This window comes from Crassostrea angulata, chromosome 7 (genome assembly GCF_025612915.1).
Source record: "Crassostrea angulata isolate pt1a10 chromosome 7, ASM2561291v2, whole genome shotgun sequence".
NCBI lineage: Eukaryota > Metazoa > Mollusca > Bivalvia > Ostreida > Ostreidae > Magallana > Magallana angulata.
In genome coordinates this window covers 29,364,347-29,382,122 of record NC_069117.1, presented here as the reverse complement: position 1 = coordinate 29,382,122, position 17,776 = coordinate 29,364,347, and the positions used below count along the sequence as shown (strand labels likewise).

The 17,776-nt window shown below is 33.3% G+C and overlaps 2 protein-coding genes and 1 pseudogene across 2 annotated transcripts; 2 read left to right on the top strand and 1 right to left on the bottom strand.

The window, feature by feature from the left end:
* Window positions 1–1,512: 1,512 nt before the first annotated feature.
* LOC128156949 (uncharacterized) lies at window positions 1,513–7,562 on the bottom strand. The gene is made up of 6 exons (XM_052819292.1): window positions 7,478–7,562; window positions 6,052–6,305; window positions 5,486–5,566; window positions 3,248–3,370; window positions 3,044–3,165; window positions 1,513–2,614 (listed from the first exon to the last, which is right to left on the bottom strand). The coding sequence occupies exons 2-6, from the start codon at window positions 6,298–6,300 to the stop codon at window positions 1,816–1,818; spliced, it is 1,374 nt and encodes a 457-aa protein (XP_052675252.1). The 5' UTR covers window positions 6,301–6,305; window positions 7,478–7,562; the 3' UTR covers window positions 1,513–1,815.
* Window positions 7,563–15,285: 7,723 nt separating this feature from the next.
* Window positions 15,286–16,182, top strand: LOC128156951 (nucleolar protein 58-like; annotated as a pseudogene).
* A 2-nt stretch (window positions 16,183–16,184) lies between these two features.
* Window positions 16,185–16,947, top strand: LOC128191287 (uncharacterized). Its single transcript, XM_052863370.1, has one exon. It carries the CDS (start codon window positions 16,198–16,200, stop codon window positions 16,945–16,947), a length of 750 nt encoding a protein of 249 aa, XP_052719330.1. The 5' UTR covers window positions 16,185–16,197.
* The last annotated feature ends 829 nt before the right edge of the window (window positions 16,948–17,776 follow it).

The following is a 17,776-nucleotide window of genomic DNA, read 5'->3' as shown; positions in this document are numbered from 1 at the left end:
TGAGTAGTCTTAGCTCAAAAGCCAGACAAATCTTGTTGATTTCAAAGAGCCATGGCAGAAATAGACGGACCTACGTCACATCGCAGTTTGACCCCAACTACCCAAAGTCAAAGCTCTTGTTAAAATGGTTCTATTACAACATAATGATCATTATATTCACTTTCAACCATACATTGTATTTAGTACAGTTATTGAAAATCACAACAAGATTGTACAATCACCAGCATAAACCTTCTCACATTGGTAATATGGATGGCACACATGCCTTCACATGCTTTCTGGAGGTCTCCCAATGACGCAATGAATACTACGACAAAATACTGAATGTAGCATAACATGCTATATGTTCTGGACCCACCAACCCCACTCCAAAACAAAGAAGCAAATAATAAATAAACCCAAAAAACATTACTCGGACTAGTTTATATATAGATACTTTTATGGCAACGAGTTCTACTTGGGTTTTTAGAAACTTAAGAACGAGGTTATCCTGGGACCAAATGTATACCATTAAACACATACTATAGGTACCTGTAACCTTTATTTTTCAACATAAGGAAATCTAATATTGTCGACATTATGTCTAAGGGATAAAACCTCCATGATGTGTAACAAGGGATATTACATGTATGACTAAGTTGACCTAATCAATATACGTAAATAATAATTCATTTAGCTTTTTAAAAGTTAGCCTGTGTGCGCTAGTTTTTTTTAACCATGTACTCAATTCAAACATGAAATACGATTGTACATTGTGTGAAAAACATTTTACCACTTGTGTAACTATTTTACTTGGTTCGACCTTCACCTGTGCTCTAATTTTTTCCGGGATTAGCGAGTTGGTTTTTTGTCTTTTGGTGTGTTTGTTTGTTTCTTAAAGATGAGACAAGTAAGAAAATAACGAACAGGAAGTCAGAAAATAAAAATAAAATTGTTAAAATGTTTTTATTGAATACGATTGAAAATAAGTCTAACAACTGCACGACCAATGCTCATATTTAGCGCTATTAGCAGACATTAAAGGAAATCTTTTTTTTTACAACAATAAAACTATTGGTTTCTGGTCCATCATATATAAAGATTAAAAACTCTGGTTTTAACAGCATTACCGATATTTCCTCTAACTATTTCCGTATGTCACAGAAGTACATTTACTCAGAGACAATCGATAAGACATGATTTGTTTCATAAATCCCAAATATTTACAATTTCAATTTTCTTTGTATGCGATACATGTAAAACAATGAATTAAAATTGTAGATATAGTCCAATAAGTTTCATTAATGGCACAGTAACGTAGTTTGCAATTGGGCGCAGGCGGGTTTTGATTAATTTTACGAAAGGGGAATAACGTCAATATTAACAACAATAATATTGTCGTACAGTTTTTGAAAACAAATATAAGTAAGAAGAATTCATTCTTTGAATATATGAGATGACAGTTGTGGTCGGCGTAATCAAATCTATGGGTCTAAGGGCTTTATTGGATTTTATCAAACTAATTCCGATTCCCTTTCCCTTTAATTGATAAGCTACGTGTGATGTTTCTAAAGTTTTTTGATACAAAAGATAGTGTTAGTTTCTTTCTCTGCTTTAAAAATATTCTAATTACTTTCAATGACAATGTACATGTAGTTATAAGTAATGTATATAATGCATTCATGGGAATCCTATGATTTTTTTTTTACTGTGAAGATAAGAAACACTACATGAATATTTACAAATATGAACATCTTAATAAGTGAATATTGTTAGATGTAAGAGTACAGAAAATTTTCAAAGTTGTCAATCTTAATTAAAGAACATGCATTTCATTTAGAAACCAGCATTCCCAGATGGAACGATATCACGTCCAAATGTTCGGTCTAAGTCATTTTTGAACCTTTGAGCCTTTTGTTTGAGGTTGTCGGGAACTCTTGTTCTTCTTGCAATATAAAACTTCATCTTCCTGTAATACCCCTCCGCCATTTTAAAACCTCGAGGATTTCTGTTGAATTCGTCGATTTTATTCTGCAGATCTTCATCCATCAGCAACCAATGAAGACGGAGAGCCACCCGGGGAATGTTAGGATCGTCGGTTCCATCTGGTCTAAGAGACCGTAGAGTTTCCTTCTCAATCGGACGCAAAAAGTTTAGCTTGGTCTCCATATTATATTTGGTACAAATGGTCTTCAATGCAATATCGTTCATCCTTTTAATAACCCTCTTTGCAGTGTCTCTGATTTGAGGATCATCGTGTTTTTCGTAATCGAAGAGACGAGCCTTTGATCTCCAGTTAAGGAAAGAGCTCTCCTTATTTTGGTCAAGCTGTTCAGAAAGTTCAGATAATTCCTTTCTTATAAGCTCAGTTTTTAAGCGGCCAACAAGCTCCGATTCGTGAGCAGCATCTTTGAAATGGATTCTTTGAAGAGCCCGGAATTCATCGCCATCTTCTTTGAAATCAGTGAGTCTAGTGTTGCTAGTGCATTTAGCTTTTATGTCCCTAATGATTTCTCTGGCAATGGAATCAACTCTCTCTTTTCTTTTTTGTTTAAAGCTTGGATCGATAAAGTAAAAGATCTCTTCTAGTACCCTCTCTTCAAATTTTTTCAATAAATTGTTGTCCTCAAGATACCTTTTGAAAAGTCACGTTTGATTAAGATTTAACAAATATAGTCTTACTCCGATTGAAATAACTTTTTTTTCTCAAACTTGAAAAAATTAAAAATGATTTGATTTACATAAATATTTACATATTACACTGTGCCGGATATTATCTGAACTAATTGAATTGACTTTAAATATTGTTATGTTAATAATAATGATAAATCAAAGCCAAACGTTAATATGTACATTAGTGTGTCCGTAGTATCTATTACTAGAAATCATTATAAAACGATAAAAATATTATGTGGTTTAATCAAGATTAATAAAATAATACTTATTTTAGTTGACGATTTAAACATTCTAAAATATGGCGTGCAAAATGTATGCAAGGATTAAGCAGAAATAGGCCCTTTTCTTTGATGGTTATTTACTTTCTTAAGAAGTTTTCAATCGATACCTTTTCTGGTTTTCATAAACTTCCGGAATAATGGCCTTGACGTCACCTGCCGCATACAGAATCATTTCGTCTGTCATTGGTCGTTTGGCCCATAAATCACCTGTCACTGTCATCCACTCAGCCTTATACACGATTGAATACAGTTTAAAAAATAGTTTTGTATTTTTTCTTTCAAACTAACATCTAAAAAAATATCAATTATACCTGTACGTCATCTTTGAGTTCTGTTGAAAACTTCTTTCCTCCATACTCTTCACAAATTGCAGCAAGTTTAAGAAGAGGCGCTAATCTACGTCCTTGGTGTTCTTGAATGACTAAATTGGCCACCTGAAAAACGAGTGAAAAAAAAGAAATACATATACATATTAACTCTGATATAGTTTAATAACTGCATTCAATCATGAACCTGTATAATGTTCGGCGATTTGTGAATATTTTCTACATCATTACACATGCCTGGTAGCCAAGTGAAAAAGTATAACATACTTGAGAAAGAAATATTCAAGAGTCACACAGCATGAATTTGTTCAAAGCACCTAATTTCATAGTGAAATGCAAGTTGACAAGGCCAAAAAAAAATAAATAAATATTCCTGTTTCCTGTCGCCCGACCGACCCTATTTTTTACCCTCCGACCCAAAAGGTTTTTTTTTTGTGATCATGATGGTGATCGGTAACTTCGGCAGAATTTCCTCAGAATGAGAAGTGAATTTTGTCAGTCTTCTGAGTTCACAATCGTGTAAATTAACCGCATTGGCAAAAAGAAAATGATAGTAAACTAATCGCAGACATTTTTACTGCATAAATTAACCAGACATGAGGATAATAACCTGTACTATCTTATCTTCAGAGGTTATTAATACAGGTGATGCAACAGCATACTGTTCATTGGAAATAACAAAAACGATGTTCATAACTTTTATTAAATCCTAAAACTAAAGTGAGTTAATAACCTGTTCATAGTTAATCACGCTGCAATAAATATTAAATTGCCATAAATCTGTTTTCTACATTATCTTGTGAATTAAACAGACCCTTTAAGTCAAGTAACATAATAAAGAAATATTTATCCATAAAATGCATCAATACATTCATACACATGTAGATTACATTTTAAAAATAATATAGGTTTTTATTTTTCATTAATTTTTTTTTTCATTGTCTGTTGTTGACTAACGTCATCCATTACACGCATCATTAACACAAAGACATTTGGAAATTTAAAATCTTCATTAACGTATCATAAACTGTGAATATACTTCTTTCTCTCATTATTACTCACATGCTCTAAGTTTTTAAAAAATAATCATTTTTTTAAATAAATTTTTTTCCCTACCTACCCTATTTGTTTTTGGCCCAAGCAAACAGAGATACTGTAACTTGATTTATCTAAATAAATTGACTTATCGAGATAAATTCAGCTCAATGCAAACGACATGTATGAATAATGCATGAAAATTTGAATTTAGGAATTTTATTGGTAAAAGAACCATTCTCCAATTTCTGTTCAGAGTTATCATTTGTGGCAACCTCGAATTTGATCTGCATATCTTAATAGAACATAATGGGACGGTATTCACAATATTATGTAACTGTTATGACGGATTGGGGGGGGGGGGGGGGGGGAGAGATAACATTATTTTCTTTGTCATTTCAAATATAAAATTTAACATAAAATGCAAGGTGTGAATAAATTTGGATTGTTCAATTCTAAGCGACCTACAGATATTAAAAGGAAATTTCATGGCTGTTGTGGCTCAATATGTTATTATAATTCTAAATATAGATTTGCTGTGAGAAAAGCTGCAAGTTCCCTTTGTATACTGTGTGGTTTCATTAATTTTCGTGTGTATCAATTTTCTTGGATTTTCTGAAAACCACAGTTTCAAGGACACGTAATTTCGTGGCCAATGATCCTATCAATACAAAATGTTACTTGAAATTGAACTTCAATGAACATTTAATTTTGTGGATCAACTTACCAACGAAATCCACGAAAATTGGTATTGAACAAATATTGATGAAACCACAGTACCATGTGCTTTGAAGGAAAGTTCTTGTCTTGGAAGACAATGAATTTGCAATATCCAGAAATCAATAAACAATTAAAACATAGTGTTTACTTTATAGAGGCAGGCTATGTTGTTCATGTACAACATGTTGGATTAACGATCTTTGAAACTAACATCATGGTTAGAATACAACAAAACGACTAGTGAAAGTCTACAGAATGCTACTTGTAAATAGTTTTGTTGACTATTCATCATTGACAAATAGCATACAAACTATATTTGAAAGCAAGGTATGCCCCCCCCCCCAAAAAAAAATCAATAGGATGGTTTAATTTTCGCCTAAAGTCAAAAGCAGTATATACTTGTTTTTTCTCAATTTGATTTCTAGAGGATGGCTAGTCAACAATTGTATCAGTTTGAAAAAAAAATACCTGCGTGTCAAAGACATTCTTAAGGGTTACTTTGAATTGGTGGTACAGTGCAGCACTGTCGTTGGAACACGATTGTATTACCTATATACAAAAATAAATGCAAAACAATAACAGTTAAATGGTTCTACACACAACAAATTCAAGCGAAGAGACAAATACGGCTGAAAAATATTATCCACTTGTGTACTGTCATGCAACACAATTTTGATACGTTTGTGTTAGATTTCTTAAATCATTCAAAGATTTCTTTATACTTATACCAAACTCGCTAATGCTTATTAAGTTACTTTATAAATATCCCCGCTCTAAGGCTATTGGGGTATAATGTCTTACCCTTGTGTGTCTGTCTGAGTGTCTGCCTGTCAATGGAGGTATCTATTTGCAAATCAGAACGGGGTTATCACTAGTGAGCATTGGCCCACCAGTGTCTAATTTGTTAAAGCTTTGACATTTTATGAAGAGGTCACCCCATTTGAATACGAATGAAGTAGACCAAAGGTAATCAGTAAAGTGTATGTTAATATTACTGATTAAATTTCAAGAAAAAAGCTAAAAAGAGTTCTTACTTTGATAATATTGGGTGACTCCAAAAGAGATCCAAGTCTCCCCCGACTTAGCAGGTCTTTGTTTCGAAGTATGTCGAACAAATAAACCTCTCCTGAATAATTGCCGACCTGTACCAAAGTCAAGGGGCCATCTACTCCAAGTGAGACCCCCTCACAGTCTACGGCCAAAACCCGCTCACGTTCCAACACATCAACCACCTGTTTACATCGGCCAACATCTTCAATTACCTCCGGTAACTGTCTTGCCATTCTTTCTAAGATAGATTAAGCAACATTCTATAAGATATGACCTGAAGGAAAAATATTGTGTTTTTACTATATGCAAGCTAACACCCATTTAGGTGAGTCAAACTGGAACTTAAGTAACATTTTACAAAGACGTTTTGAAACAGTTTTGATGTTATTTTTGTTGTGATGCAAATTGAAGAAAATAGTGTGCTATCATTTAGTGTTGAGGTGATATTAAATGAAATCAATGGTTTAGCATCCATTTATTCTGATTTGGGTATAAACTAATAGGTAAAATGTTCTTTGGTTAACAACTCTGACTCCAACCCTGGCGGGTGTCATAACAGGACTTCGATAGTACTATCGTTACTACGAGCTTTACTGGGTTGATCAAATATGCAATTGAATTTTGACGTGTATTATGGTTAATGTAATCGCCATATCATTGCAATACTTTTGAAATATTTTACTTACGGAGATTAGAATGGTTTATGTGTTGGCAAAGATATTACAGATTAGTCAGTTGTTTTTCTAGTCTATTCTGATATCCGTGATTTCCATATCAGATAACAAGAATGTGCATAGTTACACAACAACAAAAACCTCTATTGCATGCACATGAACTATTTCGAAATTCTATCAGGGAAGTATATTAACTATGTGTATCAGGGAAGTATATTAACTATGTGTGGATTCTTTCTTTCTTTATTTGTTATTTAATGAACAATTAGTTATGCAACAAAATGGAGGCCCAGGAAAGGGAGTAGTGCAACTTTTGTATGAAAAAACAAATTAAAACAAAATATTTTTTTAATAAACTGCTGACTTTTTAGACTTTTAACTTTAGGAAAAGTAGAGGGCAGTCAACATAAAAAATGTTAATTCAGTGCTGATAAAATTGATTCAAAGTGACATAAAACCAAATCGGTAATACCTTCTTTGATATTCAATAACGTTCAGATTACAGAAAGAAAGCTGCATCCATTAATAATTGGTACAAACATACGTGCTGATAATTATTTAATCATACATGAAAAAAATCTTTTAATGCGAGTGCAAGTCCGATACAAATTGTAAATTATTAATAATATTATGATATCAGATGAAGTAAAATTTGTCATGCACATCTAATAGACTTGTACAAATAGAAGTAGCAATTTCTTAAAGCGTGTATGATGAATTATATGACCGTACGTACCTTTTTTATCGACCAAACCTTCTTAATTACGAAATCAGTGTAAATGCGCAATTAAATAACGATCTCCTTGTTACAAAAATCTAAATATAGAACAGGAATTTCCTCAGTTTATTATTTTTTGAAAACGTGTTCTATGTTTAGCACAAAACCAACTTTATTATTCATTAGCAGTCGCTAAACATTGAATAACGTTTGTTCATGCTCTTAAATGTGAAAATGTTTCATTGTTTACAGTAACGTAAATCAATAGTTTCAAAAAACGGAGAAAATTTTTGAATGGCGCTGATTCTGAAGTTTGAATGAACCAATGAAAAATCGGGTTTTCACCTAGGTAGGTTAATTCATATAAACTAAAATCAAAGAAATTATGACGGCTTTGGTGCTTCTCTGTCTCCGTACCCTCTGATTCATGTTTCCGAATTTTCCAAATTTGAAGCTTATATATTAAGATTTGTTAACCTGTCTGTTAATGGCGAAATCCAGAACTTCGAAATCCTATGGCTGAACAATTTGAAACTTGGACCCTAATTTATCAATAAAATGCATTTTTGATCTTCACTTGTTCTGAATCTCAACTGAAGGTCACACAACTTTCGAAAAAAAAAATCCTTGCCATAACATGAAAATCCTTAAAATTATGGACTTCAATCTTGTACCACTAATTGAAGATATAAAACGTAACTTAATCCTACCAGAATGTTTTAGTTGACCAATTTTTCGAATTTTCAAGGTCATATTTAATTTTTTTTCTATTATTTTGGGTTTTAAGCTCAGCACTGCTTGGATAAAGACACCGTCACACAAATATATTAACCATTTGATATCGTTACAGCCGATTGTATTCCTTTCGTGGTCTTTGTATTTATTTCTTATGATACGTGCATATATAATGCAAAGACTTGTTGATTTGAAGCAAGTATTCTCCTGGTTTGAAAAGTGCGTAAAAGTTTGTATAGTCTATCGCAAGATAGTGTGGAGCACATGGCTCAGTGGTCAGAGTTTTGTGTCAGTCCACCCAGCTAAAATTGAGTACCGGCTTACGCTGAGAGTAAACCTGCGATGGACTGGTGTCCCATACGACGGACTGCAGTCAATGACTCTCATCCGCTTAGCAACACGGAAACCGGGGAAAAGCACCAACTTCATGTGTCTAATGGCACGGAAATGATTAACTTAACTTTAAAATGTTTTTTTAAATCATTTTATATTTATTTATACCTCTGGGTTCAAACAAAGTTCATTTAATAATATGACAAATTCCCAAGTTTTCCCTTCTGAAACGTCTTCTCTAGCTTCTCAGGTTTGAATACACGACTAAAAACAAAATAGTCAACTGGGATTTGCATTACAAAAGAGATGAAAACACCCGGATGATAACGTTGAAAAACTGTGTGAGGTATTCAGAGTGACTTCCGAATGAAGAAAGATGTAATCATGTCTCATTATAAATCACTGTAAGTAATATGTTCCTGTAAATTTTTCCGCGTGAAAAATGATAATGTGCCAGTGAAGATATCTTATATATTTTCCCTTTCATCGATTTGAGTTGCACTTCTTTCACTAAATATCGTTCAATGTGCACTATAAATATCTAAGCACAGACTATGATTTCATTGCGACCGATTAACACTGAGAATATGAAAGTCCACACAGGTGAGACGTCTACAGCGAAATTTTTTAAACCATTCAAATACAGAGGTGATAAAAGAGAAAAATGGCGGACAGTGCCTATTTACGAGTAATGTTCAGCTTTAAACTATATACATGTACGCTGACTGGAAGTTTTGGCTGAATCTGAATTCGCTTAATGGCTATGAACATGATTTAAAAAAATATTACGTAGTTCCCTTTCAAATTCAAGCAATAAAGGAGAATCTTGAGTGTAAAACATAACAGAACGACTAGATTTGACAAAGTTCTTAGCATAATTTTTCCAAGTGCGTTTATACCAACAAATAAATAATGAAAGGGCATAATCTACCTTTTTTTTTAGTATAAAATAATTTCAAAAGTTGTACCACTGATCATAATACAAAACAGTGAACAAGGTAACAAACCATAGATTCAGTGCAAACATGCAAATTATTAAGATAAACAAAAATCAAAGAAGCTGAAGCTGGTTTTGGGTGTTTTACCCAAATGAAATCGCCCTGAAACTTTAAGACAGTTGAATATAAAAACATTCTTCAACTAATATGGTCACTTAAAGTGCCGCTTCTCTTACCAAAACTCGTACCTTTTTCTGGAATTAGTATCAGTCTGATGTTTTTGGGTAAAGATATCAAGAGAAAAAAGAAATTTTAAGTAAAATGTCAAAAACAAAACGGGCATGAAATATTTTCCCAATTTGATAGGAAATGAGACAATAGATGCAAATCTAGCCCTTTTTTTCTTGGGTGTATATACGATATATGTGAGTAATATGCATGCCTTTAAGAAACTTTAGCGAAACGACCAGTCAAGAAGAACTTTTCCTGAAAAGAAACTGCTCTGCAGTCACCCTTTGTCAGGGTCTTGGAAAAGACAACCAGAATTTTGAAAGATTGATAGCTTTAATCAATTGTAATAAAATTACATGTATCACATCCATCACAAATAAAAATCAGTGAATTTTGAGTTTCACGAATGAAAAAAAAAACAATGAAAAACGCTACATGGGTATACTAAGTCTAGTATCTACAATGTAAAGCATATAAAACATAACAGTTTTGACAGAGGGAAAAGGTGTAAAAATTGTTAAAGAAAAGAAAATATAAAATGTGATCCATATTTTAAAAAAGACAGGCATTTGTAAAGGGATTTCCAGACGGAACAACATCACGTCCCAATGTTCGATCTAATTCATTTTTTAACATCCGTGCCTTTCGTTTAAGGCTTTCGGGTACTCTTGTTCTTCTTGCAGTATAAAACTTCATTTTCTTGTAGTAACCTTCTGCCATCTTAAAGCTTCTTTGAGTTTCTTTAAACTCGTCAAACTTCTTTTGCGAATCCACTTGGTCTCATCGATCGAAGGGCTTCCTACTCAATTTGACTCAAGAAAACAAGCTTGGATTCACATCATATTTGGTACGCACATCCTTTAAGGCGATATCACTTTATTTCCTAGTGACAATCTTTGCGGTGTCTGCAATAAGCTTATCTGGATGCTTTTCGTAGTCAAAGAGATGGGACTTTTGATCTCATTAGGACAAAGTCTTCACCCTCTTGTTCAAGATTTTCCAAGAGATCAGTTAAATCTTTCTTAACAAGCTCGGTTTTCAAACGATTAATAAGAACTGACACATCGGCGGTTTCCCTGAAATGTATTCGCTTCAGAGCGCGGTATTCGTCGCCATCTTAATTGAAATTAACTATGCTGGCGTTGCTGGAGTACGTAGCATCTATATTTCTTAATATTTTTTTCTCATTGGCATTGACTTTGTCTCTCGTTTTTTGTTTGAAGCTATGGTCAATATAGTAAAAGATTTCGTCTTCAACTCTCTCTTCAAACTTTGCCAATAAATTGTTATCCTCGAGATACAGTTCCGATCAGACCCAACCTAACACCAGAGTAAACCCCAACTTAACCCCGGTTTTACTTTCTGAATTTACTTTGGGTTTACTTTTTGAAAATTTGGGTCCACTCGGGGTTTACTTTGGGTTTACTCGGGGTTTACTTTGGGTTTACTCAACTATAGTCTATAGTCAACTATACGCACTGAAGTGTGAAGCAGACCTGTATTTTATCTTAACATCTTAACATCCGAATACACATGTAGCATCTGCTTTCAGGGTATATTTCTGATCGGGGTTTACTCTCTGTGTCCACTCTGGGTTTACTTAGGGTTTACTCTGGGTCCACTTTAGTAACCCCAGAGTAAATCCAGAAAGTAAACCCAGGGTTTAGTTGGGGTTTACTTTATGTTAGGTTGGGTCTGATCGGTACTGTACCTTCCAATACAGAATGATTTTTTTTTTACACAATTTCCATTCTTGATAAATGGTTAAAATTGTGGTTAATCAGCGTAACGCACGTAACAATCTCGACAATGAATTTATTGTTTATTCATATATAAGAATCAATGAGGAATAAGGTGAAAAGATGTTACTTATCTAGACCTTTTATACTTTTTCTGATATAAGGTTCAATGGCCTGTAATATTCTCATATATGATCTGTCACTTGCCACATCACTTATTCCCGATTCCCTACAAAAAGTCTGGTACTGTTCTACAACTCGAGAGCGAACACTATTCAAAATTATTTGAGGTACTTGATACAGTTCTCCATTTGATAGTCTTAATTTTGTTTCCAGAAATGGTAAATCAGTCATTACGCTTGGAGACATAAAATCAATAAAACATTTAATTTGATATTCAGACAACCCTTCGCGGTTATATGGTAAAATTTGTACAGGCTGTCCTTGTCCTTTTTCTGAAACATGTTTTCTGGCAGCTGTATATCTATATTTATACCCCCGCTCCGAAGGAGAGGGGGTATACTGTTTTACCCTTGTGTGTCTGTCTGTCCGTCTGTCTGTCTGTCTGTCCGTCTGTCTGTCCGTCCGTAACAAAATTTTCTGTCGCATTTATCTCAGCAACTATTTATTGCAGATGCTTGAAATTTTTACACAGTGTTTGTTAAGGCATGCCATACCGTGGGATATATTTTTGTACCAATCAGACGTCAACTTCCTGTTAAATGACGACTTTGTTTATTTTTTAACCAAAATTTTCAAACAAATTTTCGTCAAAGAATTCTCAGCAACTGTTTATCGCAGATGCTTGAAATTTTTACACAGTGTTTGTATAGGCATGCCATACCGTGGGATATATTTTTGTACCAATCAGACGTCAACTTCCTGTTAAATGACGACTTTGTTTATTTTTAGCAGACAAATTTTTGTCAAAGAATTCTCAGCAACTGTTTATCGCAGATGCTTGAAATTTTTACACAGTATTTGTATAGGCATGCCATATCGTGGGATATATTTTTGTACCAATCAGACGTCAACTTCCTGTTAAATGACGACTTTGCTTATTTTGCATATTTACATCAGACCGGGGATATCACTAGTGAGCATTGGCTCACAGATATCTTGTATGTGATTGTGTCATAAATTAATTCATCAATATAAATATGTAAGTGAGAATGACAGTGCACATGGGACTTAAACTCATTAAAAATTTAAATCTTAGGAATGAGTTAGCCAAAAATGAACGCACCGGAAATATACCTTAAGTTCGTGATATACGTGATTACATGATTTGAAACTGCTTCTGAGAATTTAGTGTGTAAAGTAGGTAAGCAAGTATATATATATATATATATATATATATATATATATATATATATATATATATATATATATATATATATATATATATATATATTTATATGAGTGTGTCAGAATTTTTTTCATAAATTATTTCATCAAGTATTTGATTTAAGTTGCTAAACAATAAACAATACACAAGGACCAAATCGCGGTGTTTGGTAAGGCCAAACTTAAACTGAATTTTACTTTAAGAAAGAACGGTTGGAAATTGGCCTTTGAACGCAAAATCGACCTGGAAAATTAATGAATATATCACGCTTGTATAGTAAAGTTATAGTCATAATGTATAAGTGATAATAACTGTACATTCAAATTAAACTCATTTAAAAATCGAAATCGCCGAAGAATGAGTTGGCCAAAATTGAACGCACCGGAAATAAACCTTCGTAATTTGAATCAGCCTGGCCTGAGAATTTATTGAGTAAAGTAAGCAAACAAATTTATATATATATGAATATATGATTGTGTCAGACATTTCTTTAAAGATCATTTCAATAAGTATTTGATTAAATTTTTTGTGTGTGGCGTTGATAAACCTATATCTTTCATTTTAGTGGTAAATTACAATGAAAAAAACCCCCTGACATTAAAAACGGAACTTCTATTAAAATAAATGCGTTGTCTCTTGAACTGTACTATATGTTTGTTTTACTTTAGTGTATTTACAAATGCATGTTTAAAAAGCTTTTATTTTCACAATTTTCATGACAGGTGAGGTTTTCAAGGAAATTGTTACGTCTTAATTACATAATATAGAAGTGGCATCCCCTAGCTCTTTTAAAATGGCAACCCCTAGCCCTGCTAAAATGACCTCTCCTACATGTACTCCTGCTAAGAAGCGTCGCGTGGATAGTTTGACTGATTTAATAACATCCACAGGAGATGACCTTGACATGCAGATCACTTCATGTCTCTATCATTTGGGGAAAAAGGATGTGGCTCAAGCCACACGGATACTTGTAAAAGTGAGGAGGTTGATGAAAGCTAGTAACTCAAAACATGTGTTAAACTGAACGAAATTAACTTTGAAATTTCTGCTCTCAACCAGAAAATTAACGGGTTAGAGAAAAGAGAAGCCTACCAGTCGAGACACATTGCAAATCTTCAGAGCAAAATTGAGAACTATAATAAAGCTTTCCTCTCTTTTGATGATGATTTTGCAACTGATGAACCATCAGATTCATCCATCTCCTCACATATACCTATCGTAGGATCCCAAGACTCTGAAGACTCCCCAGCCAAACCCCAAATGTCGAAGAGTGAAGCAGAAACTCAAGGAACCTTTACCCAGGAGAACCCTTCCTCTCAGAACTCAATTACTGACATTTAATTCCCTGAACATAAGATTAACACTTGAAATTCCATTTAAAATTCTTCTTTGCTAAAAAAAAATTTCTTTCTATCAGAAAGGAGAAATAACTGACAACACATATATGTCTTTGTGGTTTTCATAGTTTACAACATATATTGACAAGACATAAACATTTCATTGCACATGCAAGAAGCTTGTTCTGCCATTTTAGAAATCTTTGTGTTGATGATTCTTTTTTACAGACAGACATTTTATCTGAAAGCTAGACAGGAAGCTAGCTTAATAAAAAAATGTAACTGTTATAAAGTTAACATACATGTTGTGCTATGATTTTAATATCAATATTTTTGAAGTAAAATTGCAGCAATAGACTTTTTGTTCCAGCTTTGTTTTCAGTGTCTGTCCGTAACAAATGATGCTTAACCGTTTTATGAATAATTTTTGTACAATAGTTAATTTCCATTTTTTCATACAGTTACTGTATATCTTCATTAACAATGTATTAGGCTTGAGTATCACCAGCTACCTCACGATACGATACATATCACGATACATTAATGCAATACATCATGTATCACGATATAGTTGTCAACTATAAATAAACTGGTATCTATGTTGCCTACCTCTATAAGAAATAGTATTGAATGAAGAAATATATCAACTATTTACAAAATCAATCAACAAACTGTAGAGATATAAAATTCAATTGATTAGAATAAAATAAACAATTTATTTCTAACTTCAATGAAATTTCTTAATGTCTTCATGTTATGTATACTATGTAACTATTCTAGAAAGTCGATGAAAATTAATTCATACAGTGTATCACAATACACATGTGACGATATGATACACATATCGTGGGCCCTCACGATCAATATGATCGATATATCGCCGTATCATTACACCTTTACAATGTATCATATTAATTGAATAAGTCCAAATGAAATTCCTCTTTTATTTTTACATGTTTTATTCTATACTGAAACAATTTTCAAATAAAACGGTGTTCAGGTTGTCTGATCAAAATTTCATGTGGTATATAAATATTAAAAGTTACTACCTATTTTCAGACTAACCTTTTAGAATGCCAAGAAAGAAAAAGTCTACAGATCAAAGAATAAGGGAAAGGAGAAAGCTTGAAAAGGAGGAAAAAAATGATCCAAAACCTTCCACAAATAATCAGTTGAGATCAACAGATTGTGATAAAACTTTCGAGTTATCCAAACCTGGTGTGGCTTCAAAAACTAAAGATGCACCAGAACTTTCTGCTAATGCTGAAGATGATCTGAAGTGTGAACATGGTGAAAGATGGAAGAACGATACTTCAAAACCATCTACTAGTCAATCAACAGATAATGCAAAAACATTATATTCAGTACCCCCTGCCAGTTTTAAAACAAAACATCAAAATGAAATTAAAGAAGAACAATATGCTTTTATTGAAAGAGAAATAATGAAACAGAGACAATGGAAACTTCAAATGATGAAAAATGACAATGATATGGGTAATTTACATGAAATGCCATCAAGGAAAGGAGTTAAAAGGAAGTTATCTGATAAAAATAATGATTCACAGCAAGGTTCTGACATCCCGATCTATAATGTGAAGAAGGGTTCATCTTTTAATCCTTGTAATGTGAGAGTAGCCAATTGGAGAAAAACTTTCCCTGAAGCTAAAAAAACTGCTTTAAAATTAAAAGAAAAGGAACGAAAAGCAAACAAAAGGAAATATCTTGATGAAAATGAAAAAGCTGAAATGATTGAGAAAGACAAAAAACGAAAGCAAGAGAAAAGGAAACTGCTTGATGAAGAGGCCAAAATGAATATTAAACAGAAAGACAAAGAACAAAAGCAAGAAAAAAGGAAAACACTTGATGAAGAGGCCAAATTGAAAATTAAACAGAAAGACAAAGAACAAAAGCAAGAGAAAAGGAAAATGCTTGATGAAGAGGCCAAATTAAAAATTAAAGAGAAAGAGAAAAAACAAAAGCAAAAGAAAAGGAAAGTGCTTGATGAAGAGGCCAAAATAAGATTAAAACAGAAGAACAAAAGCAAGAGAAAAGGAAAGTGCTTGATGAAGAGGCCAAAATGAAAATTAAACAGAAAGACAAAGAACAAAAGCAAGAGAAAAGGAAAGTGCTTGATGAAGAGGCCAAATTGAAAATTAAACAGAAAGACAAAGAACAAAAGCAAGAGAAAAGGAAAGTGCTTGATGAAGAGGCCAAATTGAAAATTAAACAGAAAGACAAAGAACAAAAGCAAGAGAAAAGGAAAGTGCTTGATGAAGAGGCCAAAATAAGATTAAAACAGAAAAACAAAGAACAAAAGCAAGAGAAAAGGAAAGTGCTTGATGAAGAGGCCAAAATAAGATTAAAACAGAAAGACAAAGAACAAAAGCAAGAGAAAAGGAAAGCACTTGATGAAGAGGCCAAAATAAGATTAAAACAGAAAGACAAAGAACAAAAGCAGGAGAAAAGGAAAGTGCTTGATGAAGAGGCCAAAATAAGATTAAAACAGAAAAACAAAGAACAAAAGCAGGAGAAAAGGAAAGTGCTTGATGAAGAGGCAAAAACAAAAATTAAACAGAAAGACAAAGAACAAAAGGAAGAAAAACGAAAAACTCTTGATGAAGAGGCAAAATCTAACACGCGAAAGAAAACCAGAAATCAAATGAAGGAACAAAGAGCAGCAAGAACATCTGAAGCTGACAACGCAATACAAACCTTTCTTCAGATGATCAAACAAGGACCAGCATATATCTGCTCTGTTTGCCATAGACTAATGTACAGAGAATGTGTTGTTTTGTACAATGAAAATGTGTTTACTACTTACGTGTGACAAAGAATTGTTAGAAACATGCAATACGAATAAAAAAAGTATTGATGGGGAACAGTACATTTGCACCACCTGCTCATGGAATTTGAAACGTAATATGATGCCAGTGCAGGCTGTGACAAATTCATTATCTCTTGATGATATACCAGAAACCTTAAAAGATTTGTCAACATTAGAATCAACCTTAATAAGCAAAAGGATTCCTTTTATGAAAATCCTTGCTCTGCCCCGTGGTAAGCAGAAGGCAGTACATGGATGCGTTGTAAATGTGCCAGTAAATCCAGAGGAAACCTGTTCCATATTGCCTCGTCTTCCATCATCTTCCTCATGTATAACAGTTAAACTGAAACGTAAGATAGAGTATAGAGGTCATGTTATTGTTCAGTCAATAAGACCATTGAAAATTATGGAATCCTTACAACATCTTAAGAATGAACAGAAGAATCCTCATTATCAGGATATCATAATCAATGATAACTGGCCGGAAGACAGCAGTGAAGATAATCCACAACTATGGGAGGCTCTTACAAGCAGTAGTCCATCAAACAATGGTAGTGCACTACACGTTCTACCTACTGCATCCATTGAGACAGATCAGCCATCAGAACCAGGACAGGAATCAGACAATGAAGAAAGTGACAATGAAATAGAAGATCGATCAGAAGTTAATGGTTTACCTTTTGATTCTTGTTTGCAACCAAGAGACATTAGTGCAGACAAAGACTTTTTATTAAATTTAGCACCAGGAGAAGGTAAAAAGCCAATAGGGCTATTTTCAGATAAACATAGCGAAGAAATGGCCTTTCCTACATTATTTCGTAAGGGAAATTTT

Coding starts and splice junctions, on each gene's coding strand:
- LOC128156949 (XM_052819292.1), bottom strand. CDS start 6,300: ATGGCAAGACAGTTACCGGAGGTAATTGAAGATGTTGGCCGATGTAAA. Junction 3,166..3,247: donor AACTCAAAGATGACGTACAG/GTATAATTGATA, acceptor ATCGTGTATAAG/GCTGAGTGGATGACAGTGAC. Junction 2,615..3,043: donor GTTTATGAAAACCAGAAAAG/GTATCGATTGAA, acceptor ACTTTTCAAAAG/GTATCTTGAGGACAACAATT.
- LOC128191287 (XM_052863370.1), top strand. CDS start 16,198: ATGAAAATTAAACAGAAAGACAAAGAACAAAAGCAAGAGAAAAGGAAA.